Below are 19,682 nucleotides of genomic sequence, written 5' to 3' on the forward strand. Positions count from 1 at the left end.
CCTGACTGGGGATCAAACCAGTGACCCTTTGGTTAGCAGGCCAGCACTCAATCCACTGAGCCCATCAGCCAGGGCTATTCTTTCACATATTAAAAAAAAATAAGTAAAATCACTAAGATGGGAGGGAAAATCCTAAAATTTAATACAAACAGAAACAATTGAACCAAAGCATATTTCAAATGAATAACAAATACACTTGTTTCATTCGCTGCAGCCAGCGCATGCTCCTTGTCCTCTTGCAGCTCTGCTCTGCACTCCTCTGTGTCAATGACTACTGCCACCTCCTCCAATCACCATAAAATAAGAGATCCCTGTGCTTGTCATCAATGATGGCTCTGACATGTGTAAAGCTGGCTTTGGTGGAGATGACACCTTCCCCCTCAGGCATGTTCACTTCCATTGTCAGATGCCTCCAACACCAGGGTGTCACGGTGAGCATGGGGCAATAGGACAGCTACATGGGCAATAAGGCCCAGAGCAAGCACAACATCCTGACCCTCAAGTACCCATCGAACATGGCATTGATGGCAATGAGGACAACATGGAGAAGCTCTGACACCACACCTTCTACAGTGAGCTGTGTGTGACCCCCGAGGAGCACCCTGTGTTGCTGATCAAGGACACCCTGAACCCCAAGGCCAACCATGAGATGAGTCAGATCATGTTTGAGACCTTCGACACTTGGGCCATGTACATGGCCATCCAGGCTGTGCTATATGCCTGTGTGCCTGTGGCTGCACCACTGGTATTGTTATGAACTCTGGGGATGGAGTTACCTACACTATGCCCACCTAAGAGTCTGTCCCCTCTACTACTCTATCCTGTGTCTTGACCTAGTTGGCCAGCCAGGACCTGGCCAACTACCTCATGAAGATCCTCACAGAGCATGGCCACAGCTTCACCACCACAGCAAGTGGAAAATCATGTGTGACATCAAAGAGAAGCTCTACTATGTTGCCCTGGACTTTGAGCAGCAGATAGCCACTGCAGCATCGTCCTCCTCTCTGGAGAAGAGCTACAAGCTGTCTGAGGGCATGTGATCACCATCAGCAAAAAGTGATTCCAGTGTCCCGAGACGCTTATTCCAGCCCTCCTTCCTGGGTATGGAGTCCTGTGGTATCCACAAGGCCCCATTCAACTCCACTATAAAGTGTGATGTTGACATCTGGAAGGATCTGTATGCCAACACAGTGCTATCTGATGGGACCACCATGTACCCACTGCATAGCCGACAGGATGCGGAAGGTGATCACAGCTTTGGCTGTAATCAAAATCAAGATCATTGCCCCACCAAAGTGCAAGTACTCGGTGTAGATCGATGGCTCTATTCTGGCCTCACTGTATACCTTCCAGGAAATATGGATCAGCAAACAAGAGTACAGCAAGTTGGGCCCCCTCCATCATCCACTGCAAATGCTTCTAAACGTTCTGCGGGCAGATGAGTAGCAATTGCTGCATTAGTTGATCAAGTCTGAGTTTGCCTTAGCAAATATCTATACCTCAAGCTGGCCTCCTAAAACTGAAATAAGCCTTTGAAAAGAAATGGTCCCTAAAGCTTATGACTGATCTCAGCACTGGACATGATTTTGATCTTGTATTCAAGTTAACTGTTCCCTTGGTACATGTTTAATACCCTGCACACATCTTTGATTTAAACCCCTGTACATGCAGTCGGCCACTTGGTGGCCAAAATGAGAACGTTTCCTCAAGAGAAATCTAGTGGTTTGATGAGAATTAGAGAGTCTGCACGTTCCTGATTTGTGCAGGGTATTAATGTGCAGGAGTTGCCAATTCCAGGGTTTCTTTAGAATCTGGCCAGAGACCTGAACCAGTTGTCATTTCTGTCCTGCCAGTGTGACAGTGCTGGGAGGGTCCGAGAGTTAGGAACCATCTTCCTTCCTTAGCTGATGTTCTGCCAGAACACCTGGGTTATTTGTTACTTGTCTTGAGTTGGAAAACAGTTTGCATTTTCACCTATAAATTTATTCATCCTTTGAAGTAAAATTTTTGTATGCAATTCTCAATTTTTTTAGAGATAACAAATTTTGGTTTTCTATTGTCACGTGAGAACATTAGGCCCCAGTAACAAGTCATTGTGAGAAAAATAAAGTGCTTCAGTTAAAACACATACACACACAGCCCTAAGGTTGAGAAAAAAAAAAAGTAACTTTTGAATATAGTATTTAGAGTACATGTTTTCAGGTCAAAGACAAATAAAAACTCTAAACTCCAATAGGTAGGCATTTATCCCCCCACAGGAATGAATGAACAATTTGAGGTTACTTTTTGGAATTCTAAGATTGAGCAAATATGTAAATATATTGGAGAAATGGAAGCCAAGTTCCTCACGGTTGGAAACTGGGTTATAGATATGAAGAGGAGAGAGGATAGTATGAACCCTGTAGCATTAGACTGGAATTGGAGATATCTGTGTAAACTCATGGATGTATACTTCTCACACATTTCCCAGCTACATCCTCCAAGAGGGCCTAGAAGTAATGATGCCACAGTAATATAAGTAAACCTAGTATTCAGATTTTGGTTTCTGAACACTTCCACTAGACAGTTTTTTTAAAACTATGAAGGGTAAATTAGAAATTTTACAGCAGAGAAACCTGGCTGAGCCCTTCTTAATCAAATGAACAAAGTTAGCGTTGGCAGAAATGGAATTACTGGGCAGTAATACGTCTTCATAATACACACTGATAGCCCAGTATCACTTCTGCAGACTTCCTGACAAAAGTGTATAACCTGAATCTAAGTATGATGAAACTGAAATTGAGGGACGTTCTACGAAATACATGGTCTATACTCTTCAAGCTGGAAATGTCATGAATAACAACAGTCAGGAACTGTTTGCAATTAAAGGAATCTAAAAAGACAAGGCAGCCCTGACCCATGTAGCTCTGTTAGTTGGGCGTCATCCTGCAAATCAAAGGTCACTGGTTTCATTCCTGGTCAGGGCACATGCTTGGGTCGCTGGCCTGGGGTATGTGGGAGAAGCAATTGATCTGTGTTTTTCTCCCTCTCTTTCTTCCCCCCTTCCACTTTCCCTAAGAATAAATAAATAAAATCTTTAAGAAAAAGACATGACAATTGAATGTAAAGCTTGTATGATTTTGATTTTTTTTGTTATAAAGTGTATCACCAGAACTGACAATACCTCAATAAGGTCTGTAGAAAATAGTATTGTTTCAATGTTTCTTTCCTGATTTTGAAAACTGTATTGTGGATATATAAGAGAATTCATTGTTGTTCCCATAGGAAAAGGAGAATAACACCTACCCTATAGGGTTGTTAAGAGCATTAACTGTATTGATTCACATACAAAATTTAGGACAAAATATTCAGTAAATACAGAGAAGAATATCATTGGGAATTTGGTTACAAGAAAGGATCTCATTGTACGTGGTAGGTTTCAGTAAACCACCATCCTATACCTTCAACTTAGGTACAGAAAAACAAAGGCTCTGCCACATGGATATGTTCAAGAAGGAATATAGCTGCCAGGAAAGACTCCTTGTAGTTAACTGCACACAAATTCATAGCTAGAGTCTAGCTGCTATTGCTGCCAGAAGCCTGTCATGCACACTGCATTTTAAGGAAAAGCTGCAAACTATTAAGGGGACTAAATGGTGATGGAAAAAAATTACAATAAAAAAACCTACAAACATACTTTAAAGTCCTGTACTATGTTCCCAGCACTAACTCTTATAGGAGTTCCTGGTATTATCTTTTGACCAATTGGCTGAGAGGTGCACAGCTATATCCTCATCTGTATCTTTAATGACTAATTAGAGCAGCTGTAATGACCATTCAGAACATGGGATTCTGATCAATCAGGAGAGTGCTATTTGGACCAATTGGACTGTGCAAATTTTACTTCATTATTTGTATTAAATGGACCGATCAGGGAACCAGGCAGGGACTTTATAAGAAGCTGCCTTGGCTTGGCTGGATTCTCAGTTTGTTAGACTATTTCCCAATGTGTTGAGGTTGCAGGGCTGCTCCTGGGTCAGGGCACATATAAGAATTAACTAATGCGTGCATAAATAAGTGGAACAACAAACTGATACCTCTTTCTCACTCCTCCTTCCTCTCTAAAGTAAGGTTAAAATTTTATGAAAATTGGTGTTCCCTTTATTTAGGGATACACTTTGGGTTTCCACCCGAGGCTTCATTTCCTGGGTTTGGAAACTGTTCTCTTCAGTAGTTCCTCCTCTCAATTTGGGGCTTTTATTAACATTAGGTTGGTGGCAATGAAATTCTGTCCACACCAGCTCATGGAAGAAGTATCCAAAGGTGATCAAGCTCAAGGATGCAGGTTTAGAAAAGTTCATGGGCACTGTAAGCTCCTGGACAAAATGGTGGGTCTCCTTCCAGTTCTAATACCTGAAGTGAGTTTATCCTTAGGTAGGCAGGTTAACAAGAAAGCTTAGTAATATCAAACACAATCTTTCAAAATCAAACAAACAATAGCTCATTAAATGGCTACCATGTACTACTGGGTCCTGTTGTGGTACAAGACACGCCCCCTCACCCTCTTCATCCCCGACTGCTGAGTTTGAGTCCAAGGACAAATGAGTGGCACCAGGTTGAAACTTTGGCCTGGCTTAAAAGCTCAGTTTCTTTCAACTCTTCTCTGAGACTGGCTGTTCTCAGGCCAAAAAAAAAAAGTCCTTAAATTAACAGGAGACATCTGTAAAAGGAGTGAAAATTTTAAGAGTGTAACTTTTTTTGCCTTGCTAGTATATAAAGAGCATTTTTGCCTGGACGCTTCACCCGGAGATAGTGGAAAATTATTCCTCAGGACAGAGGGCCCAGTTCTGTCCGTCTCCAAATAGTGTATGCTGCGAACACAAAAGCCAGCTGGACAGGCTTTGCCTCAGGCCCTTGGGCCTGAAGCTGGGCTCTGGGGTACGGGGAGCCCGTTGGTTGCGGTGTGAGGGGGCTTCTCCCATGTGCGCCGCAAGACCCAGGACAGCGCGGGCACTGGCTCGTCCGGGAAGCCCCGGTTGCACAGAAGCAGGGTCTCTGAGCTTGGGGCAACAGCCTCGATACGTGGGGAGACAAAATGGCGGCCATGCCCAAGGTCCAAACTACAAATGGGTTTCGGGCCACACTAAAACCACAACTCCCAGAATGCTTTACGCCGAGGCCCGGAGGCCGAGGAATGCTCCAGCGTCGCTCGACGGGACTGTAGGCCCTGTGCCCCGCCCCCCTTGCGAAAACCCTCAGGCATACGTTGCCGGCTTCGAGCCCCTCCCTAGCCCTGTCTCGCACTGGCCGACGGGAGTGGTAGTTCTTTAGTAACAGAATTGAATTTCCCTCAGGCCTTATGAAACTACATTTCCCGATGGGGTTTTGGCGCCTGCGCACGAGGCCGCGGTGCATACTACGGCTCCCGGCGGGTTCTGCGACGCTCGCGGCTGCGCGCTGACGCACTTACTTAGCCGTGCTGACGTGCAGCGCGGCCCAGGCGGGGTGCGAGTGGCGCAGTCGGAGCCCGCTGCGGCCCCTGAGGAAGCGAGGAGGCGTCAGCTGTGGCTGAGGCGGGCGGACTGGCGAGGCGAGGCGGCGGCTTTGGACCCCGAGAGACTCGAGAGGTCGAGCAGCGGTAGCACCTCTTCCCCCTCCGAAGCGGCGGGCGGCGGCGGCGGGTGAGAGGGTGAGGAAGCGCGCGAGCCGGGTGGGGGAGGGGCGGTAGCCCCGGCTCCAGGCCAAAGCGCGCGGAGAACGGTCTAGGCCGCCGCGCGCACGCGCGCTCGCCGCCCTTAACTCGCGCGGACGCCCTCGCTGTCCTGCTTCCCCTCTCCCGCCCCCCCTTCCCGCGGTTTCTGTCGCGCGCGGGGTTTTACTCTTCTCCCTCCCCCATGGCAACGGCGCGCGCCTCCGACTGCATTCAAGCTCGCGCGCGTGCTCGGCTTCTCGCCTCCCCCACGCGTGTGGCCGAGGAGGCCCTTCTATAGCTGCCCCTTCGGGCATTTTCTTGGCAGGGAGGGGGCGGTGGCCATTGGAGCCCGCTTCGGAATCCTTTCCCCCGTCCCACTCCTTCCTCGTGGCTCTTGGGGGCCTGTGGTCCGCCTGGGGGCCTCCCAGACTTCGGGGCGCCACGCAAACCCCTCCCCCATCCCCCGAGGCTGAAAATAAGCGTCGGAGTCCTAGACAGTGCAGAGAAGGCCTTGAACTAGATGCACGGGAGATTTAGGACCTTAGGGAGTTTACTGTTTGTCGTGAAAGTATTGGAGAGAGAAAAGCCCCAAACCTTTAAAAAAAATTCTAACCTGGATATGTAAAGGCAGACCGTGTGCTTTTAAAAAAAATTTTTATTTTTCATCTTCTCAAAAGTTGTATTAAAGTTGGGGAGGAGGCTGTTGGAGCTTTTCTTTGGTAAGAAAACGCTGGACTCTCTCAGGCACTATTTGGCACGTAATGCTTCTGAGCCTTGGTTTCCATTCACGCTTAAGATATCTTTTGGATCAGAAATTCGAAGAGTGTGTTTCATTTTCTTCCATCTTAAGTGTGTGGGCTTAGGTCTGTGCTTGAGCTAATATTTTAAGCTTTCTGGGTTCCGTAGTGTCAACTCAGCTATACAGTGCCCCAGTGCTGAGCTTGCTTTGCTTACATATATCAGTTTAATTGCACATTCCCCCTTAGATCGCATTTGGTGCCTTTTGTTTCTTGGATACCTTAATACTGGATTTCAGGATCGCCTTCTACTTTCTTATTAGTTAAGCAATTACCTTTTGTATTCCTTTCCAGTTTTTATTTTCTGCCTTTAGCTTGAGTAACTTGCATACCCACAGTCCATGGACCCCACTTTACAAATTCCTGTTTTATAAAGTTACTTGATTTTGGTGATTTGTGTGTGTTGTTGATGTACCCCTGGTCTGATCTTCCTTTTAGTGTTTCAAGCACTGCCTTGGATGCTGGGGGGGGGGGGGGTTCTTTTCCTTTTTTGGCTCATTCCCTACAAGTTCTCCAGTTCGTTGTGACTTAATACTCTTTGCTTAGTAGCTACTGGTTTAACCTCCCTAGGGAGTGGGAGGATTATTGTGTGAGGTGGTATGGAAGTGTGGGTGAATGGTTAAACCAAAGAATTCATTGCAGGTCAGAAGCATTCTGCAAGGAGAAAATTAGGTGAGGTATGTGTAGAGAGGCAAAGAAAGACCTAGGATTAGCATGGGGGAGGATTGGTATTTGAGAAAGTGAGGGTTGGGAGGTAGAGAAACTGATTTCTTACGCTGTAAAGGAGTTTTTCATTTCTTTTTGCATTATCACTTACCTGTCCTAGACTAGTCTTACCTGTTACTTCTTTACCCCGGTATGGTTATCTTTTTCTGTTTTCAAATTCCTCTTGAGTCTGCTACTGGAATAGGCAGGGACCCCAGGCTTAGAGTTGGGGGTGGGAGTCCCCCGACTTTTAGAGTTGAGCTATCTCCCTTTCTTTCAACACTTTGCTATACTTTTTAAATTGTATTCATTTACTTTTTGCTTTAATACATTTCCCCAGGCGTTTGTATGATGATTTTTTTATTCTGGGATTTTTACAAAAACCCTATAGCTTCCCTTTTATCCAATTCAGTCTCTTTTCCCTGTACTTACATAACCTATCTATCTACATTGTTCTTTGTATAGTTTTCCTCACACATTTATACTCTGTGAGATTATCTTGGCCAGGATAAATTGATAAAAGAAATAGAGTTTATTACCATGACAAAGGAAATAGACTATAGCCACAAAATCTAACCAGAAGAACCGGGGCTTGAGGGCTCTTCAGAGTCTTGTTGGGGTTGGGACAGGTTGAGAGGATAGAACTTGGTGGGAGGCATGGAGATAACAGGGATAAGGCAGGCCTAGAAGAGAAAAACTAGGAAGTGAGTTACAGGGGACTGGTAGGGAAAGCTGGCAGTTTGACATAGTAAAAGTGAGGTATAAAGGTGGGGAGTTTTCATTATAAGTTCAAGGCATAGAGTGTAAAGAAGGTATGGGAACAGAACAGAGGAGGCAGATTGGATGTATTTAGAGCATTGTGTTGAAAACAGGTATGTTTAACAAGTGCTAGGGAGACTTGGGTGAGCTGCAAATCATGTGAAAAATCCTAATGAAGAATTGAAGGGGTATGGTATCTCTTGGGTAGGTGATAGGAGGTGTAAATATTTGGAGTCAAGGAGATGGCCTCTTACCTGGGAAGTAAAGTATAAGAGGTTTCTGTATCCAAGATTCATGAGTCTCTGGTGTGCATGTCTGGGTGTGAGGCTGCACAGGATACTTTTGGTTTATCTTAAGAACCAGTTGGTCTACCTGTTGAGCTATCTAGGGGCTGTTTAGTCCACTTCGTATTCATAACAGCGTAGTCTGAAATCCTTAGGCCAGTTCTTAGAAGAGTCTTTGAACTTGAACTGCAGACCCTTGGGTGCCACAGATCTGTAGTGTTTGTTGTACCCGGTTTGGAGGCCTTAGATACCAAAGGTTAGGAATTAGAATAGTTGGTGGAGACACCACTTGTTTGTATTGGGGCCGAAGGAGAATAAAGGAACAGTATGGAGAAATACAAGAGAAAGAATCTTTGTTTGCTTAGGGTAGAAAAAAGAAGAAAATTGAGGTGCAATAGTAATGGCTCTTGTACATTGAAGGAAAAAGCTGGGCTGTGAGTTGGAAAGAAAACAGTATGGGAAGGATGAAGAAGGTTTTGTTAGGAGACCAGGAAGACTATGTAGGTAAAGGTTGTTTAGTGTAGAAATACATATTAAAATAGGTATGAAGGAGAGCAGGGATTTGGGTGGTGGTTAAGTGGTTAGTTTGAGGCCAGGGGCCTGATCCGTGTTTCCCCGCTCCCCCTCAGGAGCGGTGGTGCCCCCCCTCCCCCGCCCTGGGCACGGGGCCATGTACAACGGGATCGGGCTGCCGACGCCCCGGGGCAGCGGCACCAACGGCTACGTCCAGCGCAACCTGTCCCTGGTGCGGGGCCGCCGGGGTGAGCGGCCTGACTACAAGGGAGAGGAGGAACTGCGGCGCCTGGAGGCTGCCCTGGTGAAACGGCCTAATCCTGACATCCTGGACCACGAGCGCAAGCGGCGAGTGGAGCTGCGATGCCTCGAGCTGGAGGAGATGATGGAAGAGCAGGGGTGAGGGGAGGGCTGGGGGAGAGTCAAGCACTGAATGAGTACAGAGCTGGGGGAGTTAGCTGGGGTGTAGGAAGCTTAAGGCTTGTTGAAAGAGGCCTGGAGAGGAATTGTAGGAGGGGTGGAGGAAAAGAAACTAGCATAATGAAAGGAGTTAAGGGACAGTTTAGAGTGGGAGATGAGGAAACTGTGTGTGGGACATATAAGGGAGTCTGAATTATTTAGATGGAGGCACATGGGGAAAGGGGGGGCCATTGAGAAACAAGAATAATGTGCTTTAAGAGAGAGGTGGGAAAGCAGAACCCAGGCAAGAGAAGATTTAGGTAAGCTGACAGGTGTTGTCATTGATAGAGAAGAGGAAGGTAAATGGACTGTAAGGGTTGAGGCCTTGGAGAGTAGCAAAGGCAGGAAAACAGGAACTGGAATAATACCTGGCTGGATAAGAGGAATAATGGGTTGGGTAGGAAGTGAAATTTTGGGAAAGGAGCACATTCAGGCAGAATACCTTTTAGAGCAGTGGTTTTCAAACTTTGGCAGTGGCGCCCCTTTTTATACAATACATCTTACCTTGAAATCCTAGGAAATGAAAGATGTTCTTGTTGAAGTTGGGGAGGTGCACCTGGAACTCTGCCTGCTTAACTTTCTTCTCTTGGCCCCAGTGTAGCATGTTTAAAATCCACTGTTCTAGAGGGTGTAGTAAGTGAAAGAAAGAAAGATGACAGGGAAGGATTTAAGAGAAGGGTGCTTTGGGTGACAGTGAGTGAAAAGTTCTATGTGTGCATGGAGAGGGAAGGGATCCTGGGGAATGAGGAAATTGTAAACCTGGGACTGGGGAAAGTGTCTAATCAAGCTCTAACCCTGAAGGGATTTGTTCTCCAGGTACGAGGAACAGCAAATTCAGGAAAAAGTGGCAACCTTTCGACTCATGTTGCTGGAGAAGGATGTGAACCCTGGGGGCAAGGAGGAGACCCCAGGGCAGAGGCCAGCGTGAGTGTTTCACTGTGCTTTGATTTCCCCCGAACTAAAAATACTGTCCTTTTGCTTTCCTCTCTTCTTACCTTATACTTCTTGCTGTGTCTTCCTTTTCCCAATCCTGTTTCGCTCCTGTGTATAATTATGTAAAAATGACTGTCCCTTTGTTCTTTGTCCTTCACACACCTTTGTTATTTTTTTCTTTAGGATAACTGAGACTCACCAGTTGGCAGAATTGAATGAGAAGAAGAATGAACGACTTCGTGCTGCATTTGGCATCAGTGATTCCTATGTGGATGGCAGCTCTTTTGATCCTCAGCGTCGTGCTCGGGAAGCCAAACAACCAGCTCCTGAGCCTCCCAAACCTTACAGGTACACAAGACCAAGAAACCAGTACTAGTTTCTCGTCCTAGTTCTAAACACTTGTGCTCTGTTTTATTTATTTCAGTGGACTGTTTCTTTGCAAACTCCTCAGATTTTGTTCTTCTGAAGTTGAAGTGTCTAGAAAATTTTTCTTACCATTCATCTTTTCATTTTTCCCCAGCCTTGTCCGGGAGTCCAGCAGTTCTCGCTCACCAACTCCAAAGCAGAAAAAGAAGAAAAAGAAGAAAGATAGAGGACGGTAAGTTAGTTGGAAAGTTAACGTAGTAAGATAGAGGACTAGTCTTATCATGCATGCATTTTCTTTCCTTAATATCTTTCTCTGTCTCACTATAGAGAATTCTTGCTAGAAGGCAGGGGAGAGAGTTGTCAGAAGACTTTAGGGAAGAGGGAGTTACTATTCAGGTTTCAGCTGGGAGAAGGAATGTATATGCTTTAGAGGGGAAGGGTTGATTTACAGCTCTGTTGATTTAAGAATTGGCCAATGGCATTTTAGATTTCTGGAATTTTTTGTTTTGAGGTTTGTTGATATAAGGAGGAGGTACCTATGCTTTATAGAGAGTAAATAAGTCCAGGGCTTTGGTCTGGGACAATATTGCTGTTGGAGCTGTTTTGTGCTTTTAGATGCCTTCAAGTGGGGTATTGTAAGTAGGGGTCCAGGAAAGGAGCTAAGCAGAATGACCCTGTTTCTGAATTTGTCTTTAGCAGGTCAGAGAGCAGCTCTCCTCGGCGAGAGAGGAAGAAGAGCTCTAAGAAAAAGAAGCACAGGTATTAAGTGGGAGTACGCGGAGTGATTGGAGAGGATTAATGAGTCCAGGTAAGGTATTGGTTTGTTTTATCTTTTTTCTTTATCCAACAGGTCAGAATCTGAATCCAAGAAACGGAAGCATAGGTAAGAGCTTTGGGGGGCATAGGGGACATGTTGGCATATAGAGCAGTGAGCCATTGCTTGATGGCCTTGCTTGCTTGTCTGCAGGGATCTCTTTCTTTGAGTAAAATTCAGTTCCTTGATCTGTCAATAATTCTTTGATCCTTTTCTATTTATTTACTTAAACCATTTTTTATAAAGATTTTGTTTTTACTTATTTTTAGAGAGGGGGAAGGTGGGGGAAAAGAGGGAGCAAAATATCAGTTGGTTACCTCTTGCACACCCCTTGGGGACCTGGCCTGCAACCCAGGCATGTGCCTTGTCCAGAATTGAACCAGTAACCTTTGGATTTGCAAGCTGGTGTTCAATACACTGAGCCACACCAGCCATGGCTAAGTGATTATTACTTTTAATAATCTTAACTTATTTCATAGGTCTCCTACTCCAAAGAGCAAACGTAAATCTAAGGACAAGAAGCGGAAGCGGTAAGTAAATTTTTGTGAATTAGAGGAGAATTTGCTTAACCAGTTGATGAGTATCATCTAGGGGGATAGGGTAGAATCAGTCATGTAACTGACTGGTAAAGGGTTGAGGGATGGATGAGGGTAATCCAGTACAGGTATGACAGCATCCTAAGTCATGGGTGGTGGTCTTCCTTTAGATCTCGAAGTACAACACCAGCCCCCAAGAGCCGCCGGGCCCACCGTTCAACTTCTGCTGACTCTGCTTCTTCTTCTGATACTTCCCGCAGTCGGTAAGGGGTGGTCCAGGAGGAAGGGAGGGAGAGGGACTTGTGGGTTAATCAATTTAATATTTATTGAGCGCCCACGGTGTGCTAGGCGCTGCACAGACCATTCGGAAGACACGGTCCCTGCCCTCTAGGAGCTGACAGGCTAAAGCAACAGGATGGACAGACATATACATTTCCCCTTCTCTTTTTTTTTTTTTTTTTTTTTTTTTTTTTTTTATTTTTTTATTTTTGTTTGTTTATTTTATTATTTTTTGTTTTGTTCTGATGTATATGGACTGCCAGAATAGGGGGGGTGGTGGTTTGTTCGTGGTGTCTGGGGGAGGAAGGAATCCTTACCCTGGCTCCCTTAATTGGGGAAGGCTTCCTGAAAGAGGTGGGCTCAGAGGTGAGTTGTGAATGAAGCGGGTAGGGAATGGTTGGGTGGAGGGTTTGGGGAGGTTTGGGGGAGGTGAATAAAGGGGTAGAGGGAGAACATTTTTGGGGATTGTGTTGGGAACTGAAGGATCAAAGTGAATTGGACTTGAATTTCAACGAGTGATTTGAGTCTTGAAAATAAGAGAAGGCATTTTGAAAGAGGGTTGTGTATAGTCAGGAAAGGTGGATGGGAGCTGGGGAGGGGGTTTTCTATATACCCCTGAGCTGATTTCCTTCCTCTCCCCCATCCTAAATTACCTCCCTCAGGTCTCGAAGTGCGGCAGCAAAAACTCATACAACTGCCTTGACTGGGCAAAGTCTCTCCCCTGCTTCAGGGCATAAAGGGGAGGGAGACACACCTTCCAGAGAACCAGGTACCATCCACACAGGGCATCCCAGCAGCCCAGAGCCCTCTGCAAAGCAGCCTAATAGCCCTTATGAAGACAAAGATGAGGAGGTATGTTCCTAAGTTAATTGGGATGTTCATTGGGTTGCAGGGTTTATAAGCTTAGGACAGGTGTTTAAAGTGAAGAAGAGAAGTTACAGCTTACCAAGATAAATGAATTCGGGGTTGGGTGTTTTTTTCTTTCTTGGTTCAAGGCCCCCCCCCCCCCTTTTACATCTGCATATCCTTTAGAATTACAGTTTTCAAACTTCATGAACATAGGTTCTTTATTGTTCTGTTAATTTATGTACATAGAACTCAAAAATTTCTGTGTACGTGAGGTTTCTTACTACTTAGATTTCTCTGATATTTTTATTTCGTTAAATGTTGGTTGTGGCTAACTAAAATGTTTCATTCAATCCACTGGGCTGTGGTCTGCAATCTGAAAACACTACTGTGAAATGGTTTTTATAGCACCTGTTGTTTTATACTTGCTATTCTAATTCAAACCCTAATGTTTTCTTGCTTCAAATATTACAGTATACTTTAATGGCTGTTTGCTAAATTCTTAGCTCTGCCAGCTATTTTCCATGTCTTCTGTCTTTTTCTATAGTCCATCCTAATCTTTATTTACACAAGTCTTTAAACCTTTGCCTTTGTTGTTTTACTTTAATACAGTTATTTTTCAAGGATTAAGTCAGATTCCACTCATTTCAGTGAACTGCTTTACCTTTTCATTTAAAAATACCTTTTTTTCTGTTGTTATGGCATTTTATATTGGTTATTTGTTGCAAAATGTAGTGTTTGTTACTTACATTCTGTATCATCTCTAAATTACAAGATTCTTGAGGTCACAGAATCCATATATTCATGTTTCCCCCTCAGAGCTTTTTATGTTAGATGGCCTCTTGTTATTGAAGGAATGTGATAGCTTGTCATGAGGAAAATGACCAGTTGACATAATGGGGGGTGTAGAGGAAGGTTCCATTGAAAAGGATGTGGGAAATCTTGAGTGATAGGAAGCTTTGGTGCTTACATATCCCTGTTCCTACTTTTTTTCCCTACTCTTAGAAATCTGCAGTTCGGCCTAGTCCCTCTCCAGAAAGGAGCAGCACAGGCCCAGAACCATCTGTTCCCACTCCACTTCTTGTTGAGCAACACGGCAGTTCCCCACAACCCCTTGCAACAACCCCCTTAAGCCAGGAGCCAACGAACCCACCATCTGAGGCTTCCCCAACCCGGGGTCGTTTACCACCTAAATCTCCTGAAAAACCTCCCCAGTCATCTTCGGAGAGCTGTCCACCATCCCCTCAACCTACCAAAGTTTCTCGGCATGCCAGCTCTTCCCCTGAAAGTCCAAAACCCACACCAGCTACTGGGTCCCATAGAGAGGTTTCTTCTTCTCCTGTGTCCAAGAGTCGATCACATGGCCAAGCAAAGCGGGATAAGTCACATTCCCATACTCCTCGTAGGGTGGGGAGGTCCCGTAGCCCTACCACCACTAAGAGGGGGCGATCACGCTCTCGAACTCCTAAGAGAGGTCATTCTCAGTCTCAATCTCCCCAGTGGCATAGGTCTAGATCTGTACAGCGGTGGGGGCGATCTAGAAGCCCTCAGCGACGTGGTCGCTCTAGGTCTCCTCAGCGACCAGGCTGGTCCAGGAGCAGAAATACCCAGAGAAGAGGCAGGTCTCGATCAGCAAGGCGAGGCAGGTCACACTCTAGATCTCCAGCTACTAGGGGCAGGTCTCGTTCTAGGACACCAGCTCGGCGGGGCAGGTCTCGCTCTAGGACACCTGCAAGGCGCAGGTCACGATCCAGAACACCTACCAGACGTAGGTCTTGGTCTAGAACACCAGCCCGGAGAGGCAGGTCTCGATCTAGAACACCTGCTAGGCGTAGATCTAGGACCCGTTCAGTACGACGGAGGTCTCGTAGTAGATCACCAGCCAGGAGAAGTGGCAGATCTCGCTCTAGGACCCCAGCCAGGCGTGGCAGGTCACGCTCTAGGACCCCAGCCAGAAGGGGCAGATCTCACTCTAGGACCCCGGCAAGACGTGGCAGGTCACGCTCTAGGACCCCAGCCAGGAGAGGGAGATCTCGGTCTAGGACACCAGCAAGACGGGGAAGATCCCGTAGTAGAAGTCAAGTTAGGCGGGGAAGATCTCACTCTAGAACACCACAAAGAAGAGGCAGGTCTGGCTCATCATCAGAGCGGAAGAACAAATTCAGAATGTCACAGAGAAGAAGCAGGTCCAACTCAAGCCCAGAAATGAAGAAATTGAGTGTTTCTTCAAGGCGGAGCAGGTCTCTCTCTTCTCCAAGATCCAAAGCAAGATCTCGATTAGCTTTGAGGCGAAGCCTTTCTGGGTCCTCTCCATGCCCTAAACAAAAGTCTCAGACATCACCAAGGCGCAGTCGCTCTGGATCGTCCCAGTCTAAAGCTAAATCTCAGACACCACCAAGGCGAAGTCGCTCTGGTTCTTCACCACCTAATCAGAAATCTAAAACACCATTAAGACAAAGTCCTTCCAATTTGTCTCAGTCTAAAGTGAAATCTGGAACACCACCAAGGCAAGGGTCTGGAACAAGCCCTCATGTAAATGAACAGTCTACAACACCACAAAGACAGAGTGGTTCTGAAACATCACCTGACCCTGAGGTGAAGTCTAGGACTCCTTTGAGACATAGCTGCTCTGGGTCATCATCTCCACAACCCAAAGAGAAGGCAGTAACATCACCAACACAGAGCCGTTCTGGCTCTTCTTCTCCAAGTCCTAATAGGGTGATCTCTAAAACACCACCAAGGCAAAGCAGATCGGAGTCCCCTTGCTCCAAAGTGGAATCTAGACTGTTGCAAAAACAGAGCCGTTCTAGGTCCTCCTCACCAGACACCAAAGTGAAATGTGTAACACCACCAAGACAGAGTCACTCAGGGTCTACTTCACCGTGCCCCCAAGTAAAGCCTCAGACTCCACCAGGGCACAGTCTTTATGGATCAAAGTCAGTATGTTCCCAGGAGAAGTCTAAAGACTCGCCAGCACAAAGTTGCTCTGGATCTTTGTCACTCTGTCTAGGAGTAAAGTCTAGCACACCACCAGGAGAGAGCTATTTTGGCACCTCTCTGCAACAGGAAGGACAATCTTACACTTCACTAGATTCTAGATCTGATACTTCAAGTCCAGAAACAAGACAGAGTCACTATGAATCTCTGTCTCTGCAGAGCAAATCTCAGACACCTCCAAAGGGTGACCAGTCTAGGTCTTCTCCAATCAGTGAGCCTGCACCCAGATCTCCAACAACACAAGATGGAAGCAAATCGGCAATAAGTTCTAGACTGAAATCTGGAATGTCTCCTGAGCATAACAGATCCCAGCCTGAATCTTCCCCATATCATGCAGTGGACTGTAAATCTCTTCTGGGGCAGGGTAGATTGGAGCCTTCTCCTGAATCAATAAAGAAAACAGGCTTACTCCTTCAGGAGGATGTTACTGCATCATCTAGATTAAGTGATAAATTGAGTTCTTCTCCAGGACAGAATAGACTTGAGTCCTTACCAGTACTTAAAGACGTACCTAGAACCCCAGTAAAAGAAAGAGGTAGTGTTGGGTCATCTCCAGCTACAAAAGACCAAAGTAGCCCTTTAGCTAAGCCAAACCAAGATGAAGAATTAATGGAGGTAGTAGAGAAATCTGAAGAGTCATCAAACCAGGTCCTGTCATATATGTCTGCAGAGCTTGAAGAAATGGCTGAAAGTCATTTTGAATCATCTCCTGAAATGGAAGAAAGGGCTTCTGTGTCTTTGACTCTTGATCGAAGCCAGTTGTTGCAGTCATCTTTGGAAGCAGAAGTCCCTGCAGTGGCCTCAACTTGGAGTGGGCCAAATTTTTCTCCAGAACATAAAGAACTGTCTAACTCCCCTCCCAGGGAGAGTATTTGTGACTCACCTTTAGAATTTAGAAACTCAGGTCCTGTTGTAGAAATAAATGCTGGATTTTCTTCTGAGGTTAAAGAAGGTTTGAATGTACCTATTTCTAATCAGTTGGAGACAGATACATCTCTCGACATGAAAGAACAATTGATGAGGCCTGCTAGACACAGCAGTTCTGAGTTATCCCCAGATGCAGTGGAAAAAGCAGGAATGTCTTCGAATCAGAGGGTCTCTTCACCAGTACTTGATGCTGTACCTAAAACACCCTCAAGGGAAAGAAGTAGTGCTGCATCATCTCCTGAACTTAAAGATGGTTTACCCAGAACTCCCTCAAGGAGAAGCAGATCTGGGTCTTCCCCAGGACTTAGAGATGGGTCTGGGACTCCCTCAAGGCACAGCTTATCTGGATCTTCTCCTGGAATGAAAGATATACCCAGAACACCATCCAGGGGGAGAAGCGAATGTGATTCTTCCCCAGAACCAAAAGCTTTGCCTCAGACTCCTAGGCCAAGGAGTCATTCTCCATCATCCCCAGAACTCAGTAAGTGTCTTACACCCCAGAGAGAAAGAAGTGGGTCAGAATCATCAGTTGAACAAAAGACTTTGGTTGGGACTCCTCTTGGGCAGCGGAGTGGATCTGGATCTCCAGAACTTGATGAGAAACCTAGTACATCCCCTCAAGACAGAAGTGAATCAGACTCCTCTCCAGATTCTAAAGTTAAGACACAAATGCCACTTAGACAAAGGAGCCATTCTGGATCATCTCCAGAGGTTGATAGCAAATTCCGACCTTCTCCTCAGCTCAGTAGGTCTGGTTCATCCCCTGAAGTTAAAGATAAGCCAAGAGCAGCATCCAGGGCACAAAGTGGTTCTGATTCTTCTCCTGAACCTAAGGCTCCTGTCTCAAGGGTCCTTGCCAGACGAAGCAGATCAGGCTCATCAAGCAAAGGCAGAGGCCCTTCTCCTGAAGGCAGCAGCAGTTCTGAGTCCTCTCCAGAACACCCACCCAAGTCCAGGATGGCTAGGAGAAGCTCTAGATCACCAGAGCCCAAGACCAAGTCACGCACTTCGCCTCGTCATCGTAGCTCTCGATCATCTGAAGTGACTAGGAAGACCAGAGTGTCCCGTAGAAGCCGTTCTGCATCATCCTCACCAGAGACACGTTCTAGAACTCCCCCAAGGCGCCGAAGAAGTCCCTCAGTGTCTTCCCCAGAGCCGGCTGAAAAGTCAAGGTCCTCACGGCGGCGGCGTTCAGCTTCATCTTCCCGCACTAAGACAACTTCAAGGAGAGGTCGTTCTCCTTCACCAAAGCCTCGTGGGCTCCAGCGGTCCCGTTCCCGTTCAAGGAGGGAGAAAACCAGAACAACCCGACGTCGAGATAGGTCTGGATCTTCTCAGTCAACCTCTCGGAGAAGACAGCGGAGCCGGTCAAGATCTCGGGTTACTCGTAGGCGGAGAGGAGGCTCTGGCTACCAATCCAGGTCTCCTGCCCGGCCGGAGAATTCCAGAACCTCCTCTCGGCGTCGAAGAGGTCGCTCTCGGACACCCCCAACTAGTCGGAAGCGTTCCCACTCACGCACATCACCAGCCCCATGGAAACGTTCTAGGTCGCGGGCCTCTCCAGCCACTCACCGGCGATCCAGGTCCAGAACGCCCCTAGTCAGCAGACACAGGTCCAGGTCACGAACTTCACCAGTCAGTCGGAGACGATCAAGGTCTAGGACATCAGTCACACGACGAAGATCTCGCTCAAGAGCATCTCCAGTGAGTCGAAGGCGATCCAGGTCCAGAACACCACCAGTAACACGCCGTCGTTCAAGGTCCAGAACACCAGCTCGCCGGCGGCGCTCCCGTTCTAGAACACCACCAGTGACTCGCCGGAGGTCCAGATCTAGGACTCCACCAGTAATGAGGAGGCGATCTCGAAGTAGAACTTCTCCCATCACTCGTAGAAGATCAAGGTCCAGAACATCTCCAGTAACTCGAAGGAGGTCCCGCTCTCGAACCTCTCCAGTAACTCGAAGGAGGTCTCGCTCTCGAACCTCTCCAGTGACACGCCGCCGATCTAGGTCTCGAACACCTCCAGCTATTCGGCGTCGCTCTAGGTCTCGAACCCCACTTTTGCCACGGAAACGTTCTCGAAGCCGCTCATCACTTGCCGTCCGTCGCCGTTCTAGGTCTCGTACTCCGAGAACAACTAGGGGCAAACGGTCCTTAACAAGATCTCCAGCCATCCGCAGGCGTTCTGTATCTGGGAGTAGTTCTGATCGCTCACGTTCAGCTACTCCTCCAGCAACAAGGAATCATTCTGGTTCTCGGACACCTCCAGTGGCACTCAATAGCTCCAGAATGAGTTGCTTCAGTCGTCCTAGCATGTCACCAACTCCTCTTGACCGCTGTAGATCACCTGGAATGCTTGAACCTCTTGGCAGCTCTAGAACACCCATGTCTGTCTTGCAACAACCTGGTGGCTCCATGATTGATGGTCCAGGTCCCCGAATTCCTGATCATACTAGAACATCTGTGCCAGAAAATCATGCTCAGTCTAGAATTGCGCTTGCTCTGACAGCCATCAGTCTTGGCACTGCTCGGCCTCCTCCATCCATGTCTGCTGCAGGCCTCGCTGCAAGAATGTCCCAAGTTCCTGCTCCAGTGCCTCTCATGAGTCTCAGAACAGCCCCAGCTGCCAGCCTTGCCAGTAGGATTCCTGCAGCCTCTGCAGCAGCCATGAACCTGGCCAGTGCCAGGACACCTGCCATACCAACAGCAGTGAACCTGGCAGATTCGAGAACACCAGCTGCAGCAGCAGCCATGAACTTGGCCAGCCCCAGAACAGCAGTGGCAGCTTCTGCTGTG

General features: G+C 46.9%; 1 protein-coding gene and 1 pseudogene across 14 annotated transcripts in view; both read left to right on the forward strand.

The window, feature by feature from the left end:
• Positions 1-292: 292 nt before the first annotated feature.
• LOC114495424 lies at positions 293-2,119 on the forward strand (annotated as a pseudogene).
• Positions 2,120-5,462: 3,343 nt separating this feature from the next.
• The window catches only part of SRRM2 (serine/arginine repetitive matrix 2), an 18,228-nt gene continuing 4,008 nt past the window's right edge, over positions 5,463-19,682 (forward strand). For 3 of the 14 annotated variants that reach the window (XM_036019922.1, XM_036019923.1, XM_036019925.1), the window contains exons 1-11: positions 5,463-5,668; positions 8,846-9,128; positions 10,005-10,112; positions 10,305-10,469; positions 10,642-10,719; positions 11,184-11,246; positions 11,338-11,370; positions 11,781-11,831; positions 12,008-12,100; positions 12,779-12,969; positions 13,966-19,682. The exon at positions 13,966-19,682 is cut by the window's right edge and continues 881 nt beyond it. In XM_036019922.1, coding sequence (XP_035875815.1) covers positions 8,887-9,128; positions 10,005-10,112; positions 10,305-10,469; positions 10,642-10,719; positions 11,184-11,246; positions 11,338-11,370; positions 11,781-11,831; positions 12,008-12,100; positions 12,779-12,969; positions 13,966-19,682 — 6,741 coding nt within the window. In that variant the 5' untranslated portion in view covers positions 5,463-5,668; positions 8,846-8,886. Of the gene's footprint in view, positions 5,669-8,845; positions 9,129-10,004; positions 10,113-10,304; positions 10,470-10,641; positions 10,720-11,183; positions 11,247-11,337; positions 11,371-11,780; positions 11,832-12,007; positions 12,101-12,185; positions 12,970-13,965 lie in introns of those variants that run through there. The other 11 variants (XM_036019918.1, XM_036019916.1, XM_036019919.1 and 8 more) reach the window with 10 other exon arrangements.

Source organism: Phyllostomus discolor, chromosome 3 (assembly GCF_004126475.2).
Source record: "Phyllostomus discolor isolate MPI-MPIP mPhyDis1 chromosome 3, mPhyDis1.pri.v3, whole genome shotgun sequence".
Taxonomy (NCBI): Eukaryota; Metazoa; Chordata; class Mammalia; order Chiroptera; family Phyllostomidae; genus Phyllostomus; species Phyllostomus discolor.